General features: G+C 35.6%; 1 protein-coding gene across 2 annotated transcripts in view; it reads right to left on the minus strand.

Moving 5' to 3' along the window:
• The window catches only part of CLTC (clathrin heavy chain), a 65,142-nt gene that overhangs the window by 5,151 nt on the left and 37,542 nt on the right, over window positions 1–22,449 (minus strand). Inside the window, exons 9-31 of one of the 2 annotated variants that reach the window (XM_086686805.1) lie at window positions 22,218–22,370; window positions 21,480–21,602; window positions 20,500–20,637; window positions 20,126–20,290; window positions 19,696–19,876; window positions 18,183–18,346; window positions 13,746–13,871; window positions 12,960–13,102; window positions 10,913–11,147; window positions 10,110–10,232; window positions 9,022–9,167; window positions 8,369–8,552; window positions 7,975–8,167; window positions 7,348–7,505; window positions 6,980–7,144; window positions 6,752–6,859; window positions 6,502–6,669; window positions 6,002–6,151; window positions 5,784–5,915; window positions 5,559–5,669; window positions 3,992–4,162; window positions 3,181–3,402; window positions 1,924–1,944 (exon numbers count right to left, since the gene is read on the minus strand). In XM_086686805.1, the coding sequence (XP_086542931.1) occupies window positions 1,924–1,944; window positions 3,181–3,402; window positions 3,992–4,162; window positions 5,559–5,669; window positions 5,784–5,915; window positions 6,002–6,151; window positions 6,502–6,669; window positions 6,752–6,859; window positions 6,980–7,144; window positions 7,348–7,505; window positions 7,975–8,167; window positions 8,369–8,552; window positions 9,022–9,167; window positions 10,110–10,232; window positions 10,913–11,147; window positions 12,960–13,102; window positions 13,746–13,871; window positions 18,183–18,346; window positions 19,696–19,876; window positions 20,126–20,290; window positions 20,500–20,637; window positions 21,480–21,602; window positions 22,218–22,370 (3,480 nt within the window). The remainder of the gene's footprint in view (window positions 1–1,923; window positions 1,945–3,180; window positions 3,403–3,991; window positions 4,163–5,558; window positions 5,670–5,783; window positions 5,916–6,001; window positions 6,152–6,501; window positions 6,670–6,751; window positions 6,860–6,979; window positions 7,145–7,347; window positions 7,506–7,974; window positions 8,168–8,368; window positions 8,553–9,021; window positions 9,168–10,109; window positions 10,233–10,912; window positions 11,148–12,959; window positions 13,103–13,745; window positions 13,872–18,182; window positions 18,347–19,695; window positions 19,877–20,125; window positions 20,291–20,499; window positions 20,638–21,479; window positions 21,603–22,217; window positions 22,371–22,449) is intronic. The other variant, XM_086686806.1, reaches the window with a different exon arrangement.

Below are 22,449 nucleotides of genomic sequence, written 5' to 3' on the forward strand. Positions count from 1 at the left end.
TACATGGATGAGTGTGCTTAACTTCCAAGTTATTAGAAGAAAAATGAAACAGCAAAAAACCCCACCACTGCAAAATACATTTCCAGACTTTCAAGGACAAGAATCTAAAGTGAACACATGTTTAAACCTAAATGTCAGAGGCGAAGTTGAGTCAGATGTTGAAGAAAGAAGTCCTGTTACAGAAGTATACCAACGACTTCGAAGAAGAGCTAGCAGTATCACAATGCCCATGCATGCACATAGGCAGGTTGGGCAGAGGGCAAAAAAAGAAAAAAAGACCTCTGAAGGAATAGCATCAAACTAAGCAAAAAATTTTTATTTTTCTATAATATGGGACAGCCTCTGGCACAGCAACATCCAATTTTTGTTTCCACTGACACAATTTAGACTGCTCAAAAAAGAAAAGCAGAGAAGGCTTTTATGAACACAAGCTTTTGTTAAGAGCTGTAACAAAAGTTTCTGATCCTTGGATAAAAAGAAAAATTACAGGGATAAAAAGAAAAATTACAGGTAAAGCGTGTCACTGAGATCAGTTCCATCTGTACTATTAAAAATTCACTATAATGTAAAAGGCTTTTCCACAAAGACTGCAATATGCTGCAGAGGAAAAGTTAACATGCAGTCAGTTATTCTGGTGTATGTGTGCATGAAAAAAAGGCAAAAGTACTGAAGCAAGAAGTGAGATCTGAAGATGACTGTTGCTATACAGGCTCTCAAGAAACACACACAGCCCACAGCAATGCTTTAAGAGTTTCAAAAGTAGTATGATGTAATTGCAATGACTGTTGTACATGCTTGATTTAAAACAATGCATAACACTGCAGTTCAATTACCTGTTTTTCACACACACGCTTTCTAACTGCCTTGCTTACTAGCTGCTGAAGGGCCTCACACACAATGCATTTTACTCAGGTTTGCCCTAAGTTCCAATGGTGATTCCAGTTTGGTTCAACATAATTTCAAGGCATTGTCCCCCACCCAAAATCTTTTAAATTTGTTTCAACTCTCCTTTACCTTCCCACCCTTTTACTACAACAATTTGATAACGGACGTAAGTTTGTTTCATTTATATTGGGATGGAGACAAGCCAATGAAGGAAGCAGCAACCAAGAGGTGCCTAAATTTGACCTTGGACAAGCCAACAGATGAATGAAAGCAAATTTTAGGTATCTTCAGAGGTGTCCCTTATTACAGGAAGAAGTTAATATTGCTTCATTAAATACAGAAATATTCCGTGTTGCTTAGCAACAATTACAGCAAGCTACTCTCGTGATTAAAAAAGTTTTGTTTCCTCTTGAAAACGGACTAGCACCATAAGAACTGGACACCTGGAGAAACATGAGGAAAGTCTCTTCGGAAGCAGCTAGTATCTCTTGTATCTACTTTCAGCAAAAAATTAGTACGAATCAAGAGATCAGAAACTGGATCACAGTCCTTCAATACCAAAAAAAAAAAAAAAAAACCCCAAAAGCCTTTTAGGGCATATATATACATATATAAATTCAACAACTGTCAGGCAAGCTCACAAAATAAAACCAGAGGCTGCTTAAATTTATTTAGAGTATTAAGAAAATCCTATTATGGTCCAGATACCCTGACAGGGAAGAGAAATTTCCTGAAACTTTGGAAATTAATATGGAAACTCACCATGCTCAGTTTTTAATAATACATTTAAGAGAGACTGTGAACCAACTACTGATTAGCCTCCTGCCCTTCCTAAAGCCTATTAGCCGATTAGTAGCAAACATCTACTAATGTCCTACAGCTCTATTATAGTTATGTTTCAAGGGACTTGCAGAGGCTTTAGTGAAAATTTATTGGGGGGAAAAAGCAGCAGCAGCGTAGAAAAGGAAGGAAAAAAATCATGCAAATTCCTTAGACTTAGTCCTCCAGACTTAAAGATGGAAAAGAATCAACTTTCACCTTTTCCTTTATTGCATCAACCTGCAAAGGAATTCAGAAGGTGCAGCTTAGAAAAAAATCAAATTCCATATTGAGCATAAAAAGGTAGAATCAGCAACAAAGGTTTAGGGGAGAAACATCTAACCACTAAAAAAGGCATGAGAAAAGTGAAAATAAAGGGCATACTGGAAGCAAAATTTAGAACTTTTTTTTAAACTTCAGAGCTTATTGCAGAAGAATTTGTGCTAGAGTCAGTGTGAAAGAAAGCAGCATAATCACTAGTAAAACTTACAGCATTTCGGTTAACAGCAGCTTAGAGCCAGGTCTCATAAGTTGGCATTATGCATACAGAAAGAAGCTATTCTCATCTATAGCTAATATAAGGCAACTGTTTTCTTACACTGGATTTCAAGCAGTTTTTATACCAAAAATGTTAATTCTTAAAAAATTATAACTGGACACAATGGTATCTACTAGATGGTAGCCTAAAGAAATATTCATACTGGGGGCCGTTAGTGGTACTTTGTTTTTCCCCCTTTACTCCGGCATGCTGAAGAGATCAGATGGGAAACTCCAAATTTAATAAGCATGTTTTTGCTTTGACAAATGGATCCTTTAGGACCATTTTTTTTTTTTTTTAATGTTCTACAGTAAAGAGCTAGTAACTGTTGAGGATCTAGTGAGTAAAAAATATTATGATATCAAAAAGGGACACTAAGAGGAGTGAATTTAATAAAATGATTATAACCACAGCTTGTTTAATGCACTTTTAGGTAATATGTTAAACTCCTATGATTTTTTTAAATTAGGGGTTAAACTATCAAAATATTGAGAAAATTAACAGGATGTTAAGAATAAAGATTTTGCTTCCCCAAAAGAAACAGGCATACATATTAAAGTCAAGAAGCAACCAAAAAAAAGGGAATCTATACTACTAAGTTACGGACATCTAAGTCACAAGAACGGATTTGAGGAAGATGTTATTTTCAGGAAAAAAAAAATTTTTTTTATCAGATGTTCAAAAAAAACAAACATACAATATAGAAGTAATACTATTCACCCTCAGAAATACATGGAGGGTAAACATACTGACATGTTTGAGTTCCCTTTTCCATTCAATGTCACTTGTCAGACATCAAAAATTTCTAGAGAATATTTTATGACAATCAAATGACTTACTTCCACTAGACAAAAAAAAATTTGAAAAAAATAGACCTGCATGTGTAATTTTATATATCCTCAAGGTAAGTAGTTCTGAATACACAGAGGCGCCATTACCTTTGTCAAGTATTCCTTCATGACCTGGATGAAATAGGGCATGGCAAAATCCATGATATTGTGCCTCCATGCAGTTTCAAGGACAACATCTGGCCTTAAAAGATCATAACAGGTAAAAAGACAAGCTCCAAAGCACTCTCTTTTTTCTTCCTGCAAAAACCACTGTAGGAGTTCTTCAGCCAATTCAGTATCTTTAGATTCAGAGGCATACTGCATTGCATCCTATTCAAAAGAAAGGATGATGGTGAAACATTAAACTCAAATATGCTGAAATGGCAAACCAATTATACAATGGGGGGTGGGGGATCCCAGTTATATCATTTAAATTGAAGATTTGTTGAAAGAAAAGAAAAAAATAGGGTGAACAATCTTTTTCTAAACAGACAGTGGCTTGACAGAACATAAGATGACCACTAGAATCAAGAAATTGACTTAATTACCACCTCCCTCAAATGGGGGCTTAAAGACAATTCTCACATTGGCAAGACTAATACTTGAATAGACCATAATCACTTCTCTTTTAATTTCTTCTAAATTTATTTACTTTGACAGAGAGCAAGTACAAGCGAGTGTGAGAGGGGCAGAAAGAGAGGGAGAGAGAGAGAGACAGAATCCCAAGCAGGCTCTGCTCACAGCTGGACACAGGGCTCAAACTCAGTCAGAACATCACCTAAACTGAAACCATGAGTCGGAGACTTAACCAACTGGGCCTCCCAGGTGCCCCTGTAATCACTTCTAATACACCATTATAGGGTTACAACAGGTCATCTAGTACTTGACTTAATAGGCCGGCCCCCACCAACATTCCCACCTTGTACAGGCTGTCTTTCTTGCACAGCTCTACACTCTGTTTCCAGCGGTTGTTGCCTTTGAAGAGATAAGCAGCAATTCTTCTGAACTCAATGAGTTCATGTTTTTCCAAACGCTGAGCAAGTGAGATATTGTCAAAGTTGTCATAAGCATCTATAGATGTTCGCAGAGCCTTAAAAAAAAGAAAAAAAAAAGCCATCCAATGCCAAATCAGTTTCATTTTAGTTTAAAATTTATTCCATGATTCTTTTTCTTTTTTTTTTTTTTTTTAACGTTTATTTATTTTTTTTTTGGGACAGAGAGAGACAGAGCATGAACGGGGGAGGGGCAGAGAGAGAGGGAGACACAGAATCAGAAACAGGCTCCAGGCTCTGAGCCATCAGCCCAGAGCCCGATGCGGGGCTCGAACTCACGGACCGCGAGATCGTGACCTGGCTGAAGTCGGACGCTTAACCGACTGCGCCACCCAGGCGCCCCGTCCATGATTCTTGATCAAGGAGTCATTACTGTATATGACTGACTGTATATGATGTGATCAATATGCTGTATGATGTGTATATATAGAATACAACTTGATCAATGAGCATTGTAATATGACAGCCTAGATTCAAGCATCAAACCAGAAAGTTGTAAGCTGAACAAGTATCAAGGTTCTTCAATCTGACTGTATAACAAAAATCTTCAGGGGCGCCTGGGTGGCGCAGTCGGTTAAGCGTCCGACTTCAGCCAGGTCACGGTCTCGCGGTCCGTGAGTTCGAGCCCCGCGTCGGGCTCTGGGCTGATGGCTCAGAGCCTGGAGCCTGTTTCCGATTCTGTGTCTCCCTCTCTCTCTGCCCCTCCCCCGTTCATGCTCAGTCTCTCTCTGTCCCAAAAATAAATAATTGTTGAAAATAAAAAAAAAAAAAATTAAAAAAAAAAAAAAAATCTTCAAAGGTACTACAAAACTTCTGTAATTTTCTCCAAGGTTTTCAGTATCAAAACTTTGAATAGTTATGAAAATGGCAGGATTTGTAATTTGGAGGATAAGATTTTATGCTTCAGAGAAACTTCTGATACAACGTGACATGGTAGTTAGTCATATAGCTAAGCATGGGATCTGAACCCATCATTTGTTGGTAATAAGAGAAAGAAAAAAGGCAACTAGCTTAACCTTAACTGTAATTTTGTTTTTGCAAAATTCTTCACAAAGGCAAGTTTATTAAAAGACAAATACTAATACGCTACAGGGCAAGAAAAGCAGTGAATAAATACACTTAATACCAAATCAGTTTTATAGACTAGTTAAAAAAATCCAAAACTCTCTGAACCTTGCCTACAATCAAGATGTTTAGGGATGAAGTAACCATAACATTTTTTCTAAAGCATTAACTAACACAAGATCTAAGCAAAATTCTGCAAACTTTGCACTTAAAAGTCAGATTTATTGATCCTGAAAACACCACTAAATTAGATCCGAGGCATACAAGTACCTACTGTTTACAAACCTAAGGGATAATGGGTTTTACTCGAAAACATACCAATAACCCAATTATAATTTTGAGAATATATGCAAGAACTGAAAGTTTTACCTGATAATCTTCTTCGGTAATAAAGAGGTTGTTCAGTGATTCATTCACAGACTTGTTGTTGTGGTTTTGAACTGAACGCAAATATGGTTTCACCAGTGGTAGCTGTTTAACCTTTAAAATAAGGAGTGTTTTACAAACATAATACATCCTTAAAGTTCCACAGACAAAAGTTACCGATGTAAGTCTTAGCTCCCTACTATGAGGTTTTGAAGTTTTTAGAATTACCTTGCTGAAATAATTGACAGCACGAGTATGATCCAACCGTGGAGACAGCACCATCAGCAAATCATTTAACAACAGAGGCTTGAATTCTAGGTAGAACTGTATTGCTCTGTAGTATAGTTCCACATTGGCAACCTAAAGTGGGAAAAGTCCACATAGAAGTTGAGTTATTTACTAATGAGCTCCTTTTGAAGCTTGTATCTTCTGAAGAAGATACACACCTTGGTAATAATATCTTTGAACTGCCCTTCTTTCCATGCATCAGTTGGATGGTTCATCATAGTAATTATGGCATTATCATACTCTTCATACTTGTCATACAAAAACACCAATTCTGCCCAGAGATGAGCTTGTTCTGCAGCTCTAAGCACCTATGTAAGAGAGATGTAATTGCTTTAGATATGGGTCTGTAATTCTAGCTAAAGCTTAAAAAAGAAAAGAAAAAGAAAAAAACAGAGGAAGGAAAGTTTATTTGAGAGAAAGAGAGAGCATGCACACATGTTGCAAATGGGTGAGGGGTAGAGAAAGGGAGAGAGAATCCTAAGCAAGCTCCACACTGTCAGTGCAGAGCCTGAAGTGGGCCTAAACGCACAAACCATGAGATCATGACATGAGCCGAAACGAAGAGATGGGACGCTTAATCGACTGAGCCACCCAGGCAACCCATTAAAGTTTCAGTTATAGCTACAGAGCCACCTCACAATGTTAAAAGGCTGATTACCTTAGGAATATTCACTCTGGACCAGAACAGCTCCAGATGCTCCCTCATTTTCTGTGGCTTAAATTTAGAATATAGAATAGCTAATTCGGTAAACATTCCCATATGAGCTCGCTCAAGTCCCAGTGCTGCTTCCAACATGGTTATCAGTTCTTCAAAGTATCCTCGGTCCTGAATAAGGGAAATACGCAATTAAAGTTTAAGACTATCTGTGGCAATAGATCTCAACTAATAAAAGACTCTTGTTCATTACCTGATAGTAGTTGATAAGTTCCTCCAATTCATCTGCATGTACTACAATATGAAGCCCACACATTTGAGCTAGACGGAACTCCTTGCCATCTACACAGGCGAAGCAGACCTATAACAAAAATTTCAACTACATAAACTCAAATGTAAACATGGCTGGTTAATTCAATTAATCAGTTTAAAGAGATTTCTAAACATCTGAATTCTTCATTCAAACTGGTATTGAGATTACCTCCTTCCATGTTCGAGTACTATTAGCTTTCCTAGCTCCATCAACAGCTGCCTGATATTCACCCAAGTGAACGAGGGTAGATGCCAAGCGTCCAAAATTGGAGACATTGTTGTACAGTAATTTAGCAGCATCATACATTTTTTCATCATAACAACGATCACCAACCTGAAACAAACAAACGCAAATAAACACAATCCATTTTTGGTAGGCCTAAACTCAATCCTCATTCCAAAGTCACAATTCAATTTAATACTGATAAACACTGTATTTCCTTTGGAATCATCAGTTGTGATGGGTTGATCCTACTAATAAAAAGTTGCTTAACAGTTGACTTCTACACTTTGAAAAAATCTGAACAGGAAACCCACTTGTTGGATATGAGCATTATTTGGCCCATTGATGAACTCTTCCAACTCTGCAAGGCGGTTTGTTTTAGCCAGTGCAAATATCAATTCTGTCTCCACATAGGATTCACGAGCCTTCTTACGGGCCATCTGCAAGTACTTCACTAGTTCTTCCCAGTTTCCTAGGTATAAAGAAGAAAATAAATCCAAACACTAATATCCTAATATTTTTCACTCAAGTAAATGAAAATTATTGTTAATTTCCTTTTTAAGGAACCAATATAGAAAATAACAAATCTAAACAATGAAATGCATCTAAAATGGCAAAATTCCTGTTCCGTTTCTGTATTATCACTGACCAAATGAACAGTGGAATTCCCCCTTTATTAATTATCCTTTTCCTTGAAGTTGTAAGATTAGAACTCGATCAGAATTTTATGAGAATTTTAATCTTCCCTATGGACCTTTGTAAGTTCACAAAATGCAGCCTTTCTGTATGTGGACTAAGATGGAGTGCTAAATGTCTTCACAAGTAACCGTGCAATATCTAACTACTATATAAATTCTGAACAGACCGATGTCCTAATGCTTAGGGCTAATCATAGCTTCAGTACATTTTCTGAGGTCACAAACACATAAAAGAAGTCATACCACTGGTGTTGGCAGCCTGAACAACTTCCATGTAGGATGAAGGATCATCTGCTTTGATGTAAGAATCAATGGCTTCTTTCACCATTCCTTTCTGCAGCTGGGCTTTTGCAAGCTGACTCCAGACCGCTGGTTCATTGCAGCGTTCAGCAAACTCATATGCCCGGTCCAAGTTTCCAATATGTTCAATCAAGACCTAGGCAACCAATTTCTGAATTAGGGTTACAGTAGAATGAATCTGGCCACACAGCAATTACATGTAAATGGTTAGCATTTTATTGCTTTTTCTATTGCCCAAGCCATCAATTATGCCAGGCCTAACAGGCCTCTATAGCATACAATAATCAAGGGAAGGTAGTACCTTCAGTAAATCAACTTAGGCAATCTGAAGACCTACCTGCACTGCTGAAGTATTGACATCAAATTTCCGGAAAATGGCAAATGCTTCTTCAAACAACTCATTGCAAATTGCGATATTGGCAATATCTGGGGCATCATAATTATCCAGGCGGTTAATATACTCCATAACACGTGTACGGTCAGCCTTGATTGCAGTGAGGATGAGGAGGTTTTGCAAATTCCTTTTAAGGAAAAAAAATTTTTTGGATGTATTATTTCAAAAGCTTATTAGTCATGAAGAATAAACACTACAGCTATCAAGAGTTTTTTTTTTGTCTCAATGGCAGGATGAGGAGTGTATGAGAAGAGTAATAATTCAGACAACATTCTCTAGTCTTTTTCTTTTTGTTCCTTCTCAAAACTGAAAAGCCACAATTTAAGACTGAATATAAGAGGGGGGTGCCTAGGTGGCTCAGCTGGTTAAGCATCTGACTCTTGGTTTGGGCTCAGATCATGACCTCATGATTAGCGAGTTCAAGCTCCTCCTCATGCCCCACACTGATGGTGTAGAGCCTGCTTGGGATTCTCTCTCTCCCTCTCTCTCTGCCCCTCCCCTGCTCGCTTTCTCTCACTCTCTCTCAAAATACATTAAAAAAAAGAAAAAAAAAAAGACTGACTATAAAGAGCCAATGGACCCTTCTTATAGCATACCTGTGTTCACTGAATACAGAGTTATCAAGGACAATTTTCTCCAGCAGTTCAATGAGTTCATTAGGAAGGTCTGCAGTCATAAAAGCCTTGACAGTTACTGACACTTCTTCAGGGTCCTGAGTTTCAGACAAGGCTGTCTGTACAACCTATAGAATACATATAGAGTTAAGTACTAAAAATCAGGGTGGTTATGAAGACATTATCTAATGAGAATAATCTGGCATAGGAAAAATACCTTTACATTTACCACACAAAGGTGTTTTCTACACAAATCCACATATACCCATATCATCCACATATACCCATTCTTCTGAAAAAAAATCACCCTAATTACATAATTTCTATCTTTTTTTCCTGATTAAAACATTATCCACAATAACCACTCCTCATTATCACTTTAATGACTACATATGATTCGACTACATAGATGTGGCAATACAGACTAATTCCTCCATGTTTTGATAGTTATATGGCTCCCAGATTCTTTAATAGGAAGCTTTGTATCTAACATGGGAGTTTTCCTTAGAAATGCTTCCTAGGAGAGGAATGAAGAATTAACAGCTTTTGATTTATTCTCTTCCATATTTATACTTCAACCAGGAGAATTTAAGAACCATTATAACAACATTCAATTTTTACTTTTTAAAAAAATTTTTCATGGTTTTAAAAAATGTTTTCAATTTACAATGTGTGTAAATTTATATATATATAAACATATGTATATGTATTAGTATAATTTTATTTCATTCTTTTTTACAGTCTTCTCTTATAGTAAAATATGATCCATTTAAGTACATATGGGTATACGATGACAGGAAAGGTTTTATTTGTAGTTAAAAAGATGAAACTTAAGGGGTGCCTGGATGGTTCAGTTGGTTAAGTGTCCTGACTCTTGGTTTCAGTTCAAGTCATGATTTCACAGTTTGCAAGTTCCAGCCCCTCATCAGACTCTGCTGACAAGTGTTGAACACGCTTGGGATTTCTCTCTCCCTCTTCTCTCTGCCCCTTCCCTCACTTGCATGCACTCTCTCTCAAAAAATAAATAAACATTAAAAAAAAAGAACCTTAAATACATTTGCCAATTTTACCTGGTCAATAAGGGGTCTCCTGTAAGGATTACTTTCCAGCAGCACACTACCCCATAATTCTGGATCCTTTCGGCGTACCAAATAGCGGGAAAGACTTTTGAAGAGGGAATTCTCATTGCAAACCTAAGTAAGATATTAACGGGTTAGTTTCAAGGTAAAAAGTAAAGACTTCTTATAGACTACTTTAAAGGTTATTTCCTTTATATAAATACACACTTTTTATTGTTTCGTTGTGAAAAAATCCATTACTTTTACATATAAACCTGAATAAGTCACAACCAAGTTGTTATTAAAATTCAATATGTAATCCTATACTAAAAGGAAAAAAATGTTATAAAATGTCACTGACTGGGTCAATGACAAAACTACACTAAAACAGGTATTAAAGTATTCTATCAGTGTCAAAATAACTAAAGTTGGTATCTACAGTGTGGTTATGAAACAGAATTCCTTACTCTTAGGATTATACACTGAAGAGGTATGCAACTTACTCTCCTATGTGCACACATATACATATGTATGGTGTGTATGTGTGTTTATGTATGAGACAACGTATGAAACACAGTGAGAAAACTACTGGATTAAAATGTTAATAAGTGAAGATAGACTTAATTTGTTATTTTGGCCACTTTAAATTCACAATTATTGTCAAATAAAGTTTTTTAAAAAAGCACTCATCTACAAGAAATGCTCTGTATTACCTAAAGCCACTGTTAAACTCAAAATTCACTAATTTAACATTATGCAACAGGTTTTAAAAAATTCAGCCTTCTCTCTGTACACATTCAGCTATTAGTACTCACATTAATAAGTTCCAGATCACACTGGCCACGTTCATAAGCAACACAAGCCAAATGTGGATCTCTCTTCTCACAATACTTTCCAACAACACGACTGTCATAATAAGGATTTTCACGAAGAAATCTCTCTGGGTTGTTATTACTGTCTATGTAGATTTTGGCTAATGCGTTGTGAGTAGCAGGCTCCTCACAGCCCTCATGAATTCTGGCCTCTAGCCAAGGCAGAAGCAGTTTCAATCTAGTATTAAAAAAAAACACACACATACACACACACACACAAAACCACACATGCTGTATTATAAAAAAACAAAACAAAACACACACAACTCTTGACATGCTAAATACAGAAGTACCTTATATGGTATATAATGTTTTCCCATAAATGATTTTGAATTCTCAAAAATTCCATTACCAACTGGGAAATTAAGATTCAGAGATGATTAAATGATTTGCCCATTACACAGAAGATAGCCTTAGAGTCTCCTAGACCTATCTGCCGCATTATCTAGATAGAATATAGAAAGAAGAGATTCACAGATTCATGTTGTTCTTTTTTATACTGGACAAAATATCTAGATATTTGGAAGAAGAGTATGTGGTATGAGAAAAAAGGCCAGATTACTTAACGTTTCTTATAATTTTAACACAATTAACAGACATTACCTATAGCCACAGGGGTCAGTACCCTAAATACACAATGGGAAAAAAATCTGGTAGCATTAGAAACTCTAGGTTTAAAAAAAAAAAAAAAAAAAAAAAGAAACTCTAGGTTTAATAATACTGCCAGTCATATGATCACTCCACCAAGTATCATGGTTTCACTACACTGTAGCTTATGTTTCAATGGTCCTGATGACTAACACTCTTTTGACCATGGTTAAGTATTACAAGCACCCAGAGGAAAAACAGTAGGCCATATTTTGGCTACCAAATTCATGTAGTTATTTTGAATACACTCCCATTAGGGTAAAGACACAACTTTTGTATTAAGGCAAAAATTCAAGATCCTATAAACACATGCAATCCAAGCAGATATGCCATGGCAATCTAAAGAATATAGATTAGCTAAGGCACATTTAGACTAGTGACTCAGGTGTGAATCTAGTTTATCACAATATAACTTGTAACTTAAAGACCAAATTGTCTAGCTGTAACTATCTGGCTATTGGCTTAGAATACACAACAAACAAGACTGTTTTCAGGTATTAAGATTTAAGAGTCAACTGAAACCTCCTTCTAAATATTAAATTGTTATGACCTATAATCAGTTCAAATTAGGCTCAAGCTTTTAAAATCAGTATTCTAGATCTCCATTGTACTTAAGTACAGAATTTTTCTATGTTTGTAATATTCAAATACAAATTCTATGAATACCTTTATTGGGACACCTATACCAACCCCGGTTAAAATTAAATCCCATAGGGTTTCTCGTTATCTTTCAAAGCCAGAGTAATTTCCCACTATTATACCAACCCGCCAATCTCATTTACTCTATCCACACTTTCTAAACATACTAGTTCATCAAAATGTCCCAGCTAAAAAAAAAAAAAGACTTCATGGTACAATAAATTTTTAGAAAAAAATTTTAGAAATTTCCTCTACTGGAAATTCATATTCAGAATTCAGAATTCATATTATCACATTAAGGTTCAAATTAAAAATCAGTTTAACCCCAGAGTTATGCAGGGACCCTTTTCTCTCATTATACTTGAGAAAAATTAATCAGAGAAGAATCAGTTACTAAAATAGTGGTACTGTAACTAAGTAAAAAGAGGCTTTTACATAGTTTACATTAAAAACAGTCAAATCACACAGCTGTAATTAAAAACATGCAAATAATGTCTATATGACAAAGCTGTAATGTTTTAGAAAACAGATTTCTTTCAGCACCTACAGCTAACTTATCACTTCTAAATTAGATGTCTCCAGGGAATCATGATCCACATTTTATTAAACAGCTTTTAGGCAAATGACAGGTTGTATTTTTATCCATTACCAAGCTAAGAGAGACTGATTTATCCCAGTTATATAGGTCAAAATGGTACCACACCTGTTTCTTTTTTCAACCTCAGCTACAAGCTCATCAGTAGAGAATTGACCTCTTACAACAAGAATCAAATTTTTAATGACATCTTCAGAGCAATCAACATCAAGCAATCCTCCAATAACCACAGGAAGTCGACTCGGATTCACCTATGGTTAAAAAAAAAAATGTCGTTATCTTTAATAAGCAAAGAAAGCATAAAGAAGTTTTAAAAAAATTAAACTCATTTCCCTTTTTTAGCTCAGTTTTAAAATTCAGTAATAAACCGAGAGTTTAAATTTGCAAGTAGACAGGAAAAGTTAGCAGGAAGTGTGGCTTGGTTAAATAATTACCTCAGCATCGCTCCACATAAATTAAGTAAGTCCAAAGAAGCTACAGTCACAGAATGTGTACAGAAGACTAATTTAAAGGCCTCCATTACAGCAGAACTGCCTTTCGATTTCTGGAGTTAGAAGGTAAAGTTTCTAAGATTAGTATTTAAGATGGTTTTACTGTGCTTTCAAAGTCTACGGCTTCCACACGAACACCACAGGGGTTAGGTCACCAAGTAAGTTGTGTGTAGGTGTCACCCAACTTTTTCATCTACAGCAGTTTGTTCTGGTTTACATACTTATACCTGAATGTAAAATTCTAATCTAAATAAGGATTCCCCTTTTTCTGAAGGGGAAAAAAAAAAGTTGAAAGCCACTGTAGCAGACCACTCCCATTATGTACAGAGTTTCAGAAAGATATGAAGATTTCCATAGTGTGAGAAGTATAATCTACAATATGGTACTTTTAAGTATTACTTACCTTCTGTACGTATATCTCTATATACTTTTGAAGATTATTTCTATATAAATAGAGCACCAAATCATGAACAAAGTCAAACCGATCACACACAATGATAAGTGGTAATTGATCTGTTAGCTTCGCTTCCTGAAAAAAGAACAACAAAAAAAAGCCGTAATTGTCTCCTTCTGTGAGCTTTCGAATTTATGTAAAATAGGGGAATCTATTCTACACTGGTGGGAGAGGCTCACATAAAGGTCCTTTCCACATATACCATTTACCAAAAAAAAGTAACAAATTAAGATCTGTGAGCCACCAGTGGCATTCAGGATAGAAAACCATCACAATGGGGACTTTAACAGTAACATTTCAACTGAATTGAGTGTTGATTTAGAATTACAGTCACATTGTCAAAATGGCAAAAATGGCTCATAGTTGTTTCAAACTAATGATTTTTTACCAAATTCCAATCTATATGGCTAGCCCCTAACACTATTACGATACAGCCTACAAGGAGCAGCATAATGGTGACAGCCACGAATATACCACATGCTGCTGTGGTAAGAAAAAGGTTAAGAAAAGAAAAAAGCACATAAAGAAAAGACATCTTTAAATTACCAGTTGCTTTTACCATTACAAATACCAAGCTATAATCCTACTTACAGATTTACACAGATGTTACAGACAGGTAGATAAGACCTACACTGGGCATTTACCTGATACATGTCCTGTTACATTCCACAGACATAAGGTACAGCACAAAAAACAACAGTTTCCATCAGGAATTCATTTATACAAAGTAAAACATTCCTCAATAAATGATTCCTCTATGGCAGTCTACTAAGCAAGGAGAACTAAGCAGGATAGGACTTTCCCCAATGGACAGCCACTAAGAACATTTGCAATGTTACAAAAAAATGGTTCCTAAGTTTAGCACATATCACTCATCCAATTATAAGTAACTGAAAATTAGCCTATGAAGTGATCAACCAAAACTAATCTAGGAGTCAGGAGAAATCCTGGAATAAAAAAATCAAAATGGCTGTAAATCTGAAGTGGAAGTCCAGCTGCAGATTTTTCACATTAAGGAAAGTCTAAAGCATGTGTTGTTATTTATTTAGCACCATGGAAACTCTCTACTAATAGCTGCTAGAATCATTTCTAGACAAAATGCTGGATCTACCTATCCAAAAGATTTCAGTTGGCCAAGTTCTTCCTACTAAATGAACATCAAAAAGTGGATCAACACACTAGTCCTCTTTACTCTCTTTAATAACCACATAAAATATTATAGACTTTATTTTACCACTTAGGAAATACACTTGGAAGTATGTAAGATTACTTAGATGTTCTATTCTCATGCATGAGTGTTTAAAATTTCTGCTGGCAAAGACAATTTAAGATTGAAAAAGTAGATAAAAACTAGTATTTTTTTGATTGCCTAAATTTGCAATCTTATTTTTTATCCTTTTATCCTTTTTATCCTTTATCCTATCCATGATAGGATATCCTTTTATCCTATCATGTATGATTTCATACATGACAGTGATGCTATTAATATTTTTAATTATTTACTAAAATAAAAGGCTACCCATTAGCAATTATGGTTAAAGATTTTAAGATCAAAACTGAAATTATATAAACACATTCAGAGGTTTTCTTAAACATTAAGTTATTCACTTAACTAACATTTACTGAGTACCTCCATACCAGAAACTGTTCTTATGCACTGCAGCATTCCCTCAAGGAACTTATGTTCTAGGGGGGGGAAAAAAATGTCTTATAGTGTTAAATGTTCTAAAGAAAAATAAAGCAGGATATGGGGGAGGGCAGGATGGAATAGGGATAGGTTTTATTCTAAGAAGGGTAATAAGCTGAGACATCATCCGTTCTCATGACATTTCATCAGAAATCTGAACGAAGGTAAAAGATCCTGGTCATGAAGATTTGAAGGGGAAAAAAAAAAGTAGAAAGGGCACAAGCAAAGGTCCTGAGGCAGGAGAGGCAGGGAGGTGCAGGAATAACAAGCAGGCAAGTATGGTTTAAGTACAACCAGAAAAGAAAAAGGATAAAAAATAAGATCAAAGGCAGCAGGAAGCACATCATGGGTCTGAAGAACAGTTCCATGCTTTCTACAGACAGCCACAGTTCCACAGGGTTAATGCGTGAGTCAGATGATACTAATGATATCATTTCATCCTGGCTCACAAGCTACTTTAAAGAGAAGTCATAATCTACCAATCTCTGTATTCCTGGTGGCTAACATGTAATTGGCACTTCAATGTTCAAGATTACTTTTCTTACCACAGTTTACTTATACCACCAATTCTCATATAGCTAACACCTCCAAACTGAAGTTTAATGACAGTGATGATGAGATGCAGCATTGTAGCTACGCTATACAGGTCAATAAAGTGAGTAAAGGGCCTAGTGTGTTCATTCTTACCACTGAGGTGAAAGGTTGAAAACAACAGTAGCATCTTAGTACTGAGCTTCCATCTCAGACTGAAGATAAGACACGAGGTTTACATCTAACTTAGGCTGAAATTAAGATTCCTTCACAAAGTCAGGAATAACTTAAAACCAAAAAGAAAACCTGCCTGATAGAAAGAGAGCATATGTAGGCTGATTCTACCTTATTTTCAGGCCCACCAATACAGTATATTAACAAGAGTTATCACTTGAACACCTATGGCATACAAGGTACTTGACTTGATCAACACAGCTTCTGGTTGGAGAAACCAAGACTAAGGCATACTAGTTAATTTGCCTGAGATAACAGACAGATACTGAATAATAGCCAATAACAGAAATAGAATTTGAACCAGGTCTGACTAGTTTAAAAGCCCAAAATCCATATGCATTTCCCTACTCTACCAGATCTGCACCTAATTCATAGTGTGATGTATGGAAGGGGAGTCCTCTCTCATTACATCTCAGGGGGGCTAAGCAACCTATGACTGCACCATGCTAGAATCCAGAAGATCTTTTTTTTTTTTTAAGTTTAAGATAATTAAGTGAAAAAGTTAATTTAGTCTCGTTTTGCACATAAACGACTCAAAAATACAAAACACAATTCTAAAGAAATGACAACTGAAGCTTAACAGTCAAGAGCTTCCTAACAATAAAAAAGACAGTGTAAGAGTCTGGTAGTATTTTTTAAAAAAAGGAAACAGTGCCAATACTCAAAGGAGGAAGTGAACTATTGTCATGGATACGCTAGTCAAGCATGAAGTATCAAATACTTCTCCTTTGGAGGGCTTTTTGACACCAGAAAGACATGGATTCAAATACATCAGACTGGCCAGGCTACTCAGAATACTCATGATGGCCAAGATATTATAAAGTTATACTCTGGGGGAGTGTTTATCTTTTAATCTAAACTATGGGGCAACTTCTACATTTTAACTACTACATTACAGGAAAACCTCTAAGAGTTTAGCTATTTAATCTAGAACCCAGTAGTCATTCTTCAAAGGAGCAGTTAATAAAACTATAGATTATCCAAAATAACAGTGTAGGAATAGGAAAAGCCTATGTTTTTTTACTGAATTACAAAATAAACATTTTGGTTTTAGTTTCAAGGTAAAATGCTTCCAAAAGGCACAAAATACTTAAGAATTTTATACATAGTTTCTGGAATCATTCCATATAATTCAAATATGAAATATATAAATACATATATTTTAAAGGGGTAATCTGAGTGTTCCATAGTCTACCTGATTTTTATCGACAAATGCCAATTCTGGTTTTATTTTTTTCACAATGGAACTAGTGGGTATAAATAAAGTTAAGTAAACATTAAACAAATTCAGGTGCCCTTAAGTATGTTTTAAAGAGCTAAAGATCTTTTAACCATTACTTTTCACTCCAACACAGGCAGTTCTTACTTCTCTATAACTAGTGCCACGGAGTGAGGGTTTTTTCTGTTTGATCTTACCTTCAGTTTAATGAACTATATATAATTAACACTCAGTTTCTAGAGAAAAGCTAATTTGATAAGAGGTAAACTGATGTTTCTCAAATAACAGAATGCTTTGTATATAATAGAGGCTCCTGAAAAGGACACTGAGGGCAAGCTGATCTTAATCTTCAAAAGAAGCATACATGAAATTCTAAAATGACATGGAGAATCTCCAACCACTTTTCAAAACTGAAATAAAAGAAAGGAAATTCCTTTGACATAGTGCTATTTTTTTTCTTCTTTTAAAGAGATGGTCATTCTTTTTTTCTTTTTTAAGAGCTCGTCATTCTTAGATATTATTTACCAATTTCCCTCCCTATTTCAGACAAAACCACAGAGTATCACATTTGGAAGAAATAATTCAGCACAAAATACAAGAATGTTAAAAATTTCCCCGTTTAGGGAAAAAAAGATATTTTCAAACTATGATGAAACCCATGTAGAACTGTTGATTGTCAATCCAACCAGAAAGTGCATTACTCAAAACCACTTACCTTGAGAAAATTCTTGACTCGCTCAGGATCATAGCAGTTGCTTTCTCTGCAGATTCTTTCTACTTCTTTGATCTGCCCAGTCTTACAAGCTGCCTGAATATACTTAAAGTGCACATCTGGGTCCTGACTAAAGTTAACAATGGATCCCAGAAAATAAAAGAGACCTTAAAGAGACAAATAACTGAAATTAAGGATACATGCATCTCTGAGAATGACAGAACTGAAAAATATTTAAGCAATTAAAAATACTATGACAATTATACCTCAGTTTAAAAAGTTATGTTGAATAAGCCCCCCAAAAAAACTGGTTGCTCAAAACGCTCAATTAAGAATAGCTCAATTAAGAATACTAAGTAATCTAGTAATCAGTTCAATAAATGGACTTACACTTTAATCCCTACAGAACAATTCAATGTCTTCTAATAGCTGAGAAATAGGGGGACAGCTACTTAGTATGAAAGTTAATAATCACACCATATTCCCTGTGAGAAATTTTAAATGTCCCCTATAGCAGGTTTTTCCTATATGTAGTTAATAGGAAAAACACAAAAGCAGTTTGAAAAGAATTTAATACAGTGCTGTCCAACAGAACATTCTGCAATGATGAAAATGTTCTAGATCTGCACTGTCCAACATGGGAGCTGCTAACCACATACAGCTATTAAGCACCTGAAATGTGGCTACTGTAACTAAAGATATAAAATTTTAATTGTATTCAATTTTAATTACTTTATGTGGCTACACGTGGCTATTAGACACTGTACTTGAATGAACAAAATCAATTTAGTGCATAGTTAACATACAGAAAGAGAAAACTAGTAGAAATCTCTCATTCCTTCTATTGAGAACAGTTATGACAAAAAGAAGGAAAAAAAAGGTAATAAACCCAAGAGTAACCCAACAGTGATTTAGTACTTGGTACAGCAGTGATTCTCAAATGAGGTGATTTCCTTCCCAGAAGACAGACATTTGGCAATGTGTGAAGACACTTTTAGCGGCCACAACTGGTGCAGCTGATGCTACTAGCATCTACCGGGCAGAAGCCAGGGATGCTACTGAATATCCTGCATGCACATGACAACCCACCCCCGAAATAAATTATCCAGCCTAGATTAACTATAGTGCGAAGATGGAGAAAACCCACTATATAGTGACAAGTTACAAAATGTCCTTGGCTAGAAACATTTGCCACTGTAAGATTCAGACAACATAAGCATGAAATCTTATTATACCTCATCATTCGTATTTTTATTTTATACAATTCTGACAAAGCTACTACATATATTTGGGTCTTAAAATTCTGCCTTTAATTCACCTCTAAAATATCCAAGCAGACAGTCTCGTTCACTGCACATCCCCAGAACTTGGCACAAAAGAGTTGACATTTATTAAATAAAACTCAAAACTATCCCATAAAACTGATCTTGTAGAAAGAATTTCCAACAGCCCATGATTGTAACAAAACCCCCTCTTGGCTATCTTAATTTAAAACAATTCAGAAACTCTTAATTACCTTCAAAACTCTTGAAAGATTCAAAAAGTTCAATCAGAGATTGAGTTGACAGTTGTTCGTGATACTTGGAAGCCACTTGAACACAGATCTGCAGATTCTGACGAATATTGGCAGATAGCATGGCCCTGAGGCATTCTAGGGAGTCTTCTACTGATAAGGACCCAAAGTAATTCACTAACCACTAGAGGACAAAATAAACAGGCAGGTAGGTAGGCAGGCAGGCAGGCAGGTAGGTAGGTAGGTAGGTAGGTAGGTAGGTAGGTAAATAAATAAATAAATAAATAAATAAATAAATAAATAAATAAAATAAAATAAAATAACATAACATTGAACCTAATGGTGGAATGAAATTACTATTATTCAGTGCTACAAACAAATTTTCAATAAACCAGTTAATCATAATAGCTTCTGTTAGGTAAGACTGTAATACCTCAGGGTTAAGAAGATGGGTGTGAACAACTGCACGCTTTATGTCATATAAATCAGTGAAGTGTTCTAATGCACGCTGCAGTAGACCAGCCTTTTCACACAGCTGAGCAATATGAGCCCGGTCATAATGTGTAAACATCTGATTCCCTAGAATAGCATCTGCAACCTATAAAAACACAAATAGGACAAATTTATTTTATACCCCATTTATATTAATTCTATACCTAGATTACACATGAAGATTCAGTAGTCAATTAATAAAGGAGAGAGTACAAAGGCAACTCAGTAGCTTCAAATAGCTTAATCTAAGCAGCTCTAATTAACTACTAAAACAATGTTGGAAACATGCCTAAAAAAAAACAGGAAACAACATACCTGAGGTGCATGCATAAGGTTCATCTCAAGCAACCGTGTCTGTAAAGGACCTTCAGATGGGCGATTATTCTTCAGGGCATCAAGCAAGAATGCAGTACACTGCTGAATTAGATTGTATTCCATAAAGACATCCACAATCTGGAAAAAAAAGGATTTAGAGGAAATTAACATGTTTAAAGCCTGCTCTATGATACTGTTGACAATACATAAATGAAATCTCTTACTTTACATATAAAAAATTGCCAGACCAAATCCCAGATTTAAGTATTATTTATACAATATCACTTCACAATTTAAGAATAAATTTTTGTCATCTGCAGTTATTTTTAGTTCTGGTAAAAACAAAGTATTTCAAGATACTATATAATAGCACAATATAATCAAAACAATAGCTTCAAAATTGTAATGAAATATTTAAAATACAAAATATGGAGGAATCTGTGTGACTCCCACCTCCTCTATGCATCTCTTCCCTCATCCAACAGTAGCAACCATCCTTTGTGTTTTATTATTCCCATGTATTTTTCCCATCTAAACAAGATGGTGTTTGTTTTGCACATTTTTTAAATTTTTATTTGAGAGAGAGCAAGAGCACATGTGTGTGAGCAGGGAAGAGGGACGAGAGAAAAAGAATCCCAAACAAGCTCTGTGCCTAGCCTGGAGCTCAATCCCAGGATTCTGGGATAAAGACCTGAGCTGAAATCAAGAGTTGAATGCTCAACCTACCGAGCCACCCAGGTGCCCCTGTTTTGCATGTTTAAAAACTGTATATAGGTGGTATCTTCCCGTCCAGTCTTCTGCAACTTTTGTTTTTGTATTTTTTAATAAGACACTTGAGGTTTATGCATGTAGATGAACACACTCTAGTTTCTACAAATTGAAAGGTTAATAACCCATTTTTCTCCAAAGCTGTTTAAACCCAGATCCCTCCATCCCCTATTTAAATCTTACCTTCTACAGAATGCATTTTAATGCCTTACCTGTGTGATATCAGCAAGTGGTTCTTCATCCTGAACTAACATTTGAGCAAACTGCTGTCCCTGATCTGGACTGATACGCATGACATTTCTCAGCAAAAATATCCAGTCTGGAGTATATCCAACCTACAAATAGAAAAAAAATTTGCAACTTTGCTGCAAAGTTTCATGTTTATATCATTTAAAGGCTTTTTCTACAACAGAATTTTCCTAATATAGAACTACTGGTGAAAGTACAAACTCAGTTTTAACTTAACATGCTAACTGACTCTGGTTTGTTTATATTAGGCAAAGAGACACCTTGGTGGTAAACATACCTGAATGAATAGCTATAAATTTTTATAACTGACTTAGTTTCAATGAATGACCATTTCGAAGTTTGTTCTAACAGGTAACAGGCCCCTGACATGTTAAATTCTGAGAAGCCAAGCAAGAGTGCCTCCATTTTTTTTTAAATCTTTTTTTTTTTTTTAAAGTAATCTCTCCACCCAACATGGGGCTTGAACTCACAACCCCTCGATCAGCCCTGCATGTCTGCTTACTATGCCAGCCAGGTGCCCCAGTGTCTCCATCTCTGAATAAGCATAATTCTGTATATGAGAACTAAAATAGAATGTTTATACTTCTTCAAGTAATTCTAAATTTAAAGAAATTCACTATTAAAGTCACTGACAGTTCCTATAGGCTAATTTCTCAATGTTTTGACAAAGTTATATTGAGAATCTGTTTCATTGAACTCACTTTTTTAGCATATAAAACAATCTTCTGGACTTGACCTGTTTCTGCAAAGCACTGAATTACTTTATTTGGGACGTTAGCCCTCAGGTACACACTAAGTGCCAAGGTAGGGTCCACAGATTTCACAAGATCACCCAGTTCTTCAGAACATTCCAGCTGTCCAAAGGAAAAAGAGATTGTTTAGTAATCCATGAGCTATTTTATAAATGAATAGTTGATATCACTTCCACTATAA

This window comes from Puma concolor, chromosome E1, assembly GCF_028749965.1.
Source record: "Puma concolor isolate L17-30 chromosome E1, mPumCon1.1.hap2, whole genome shotgun sequence".
NCBI lineage: Eukaryota > Metazoa > Chordata > Mammalia > Carnivora > Felidae > Puma > Puma concolor.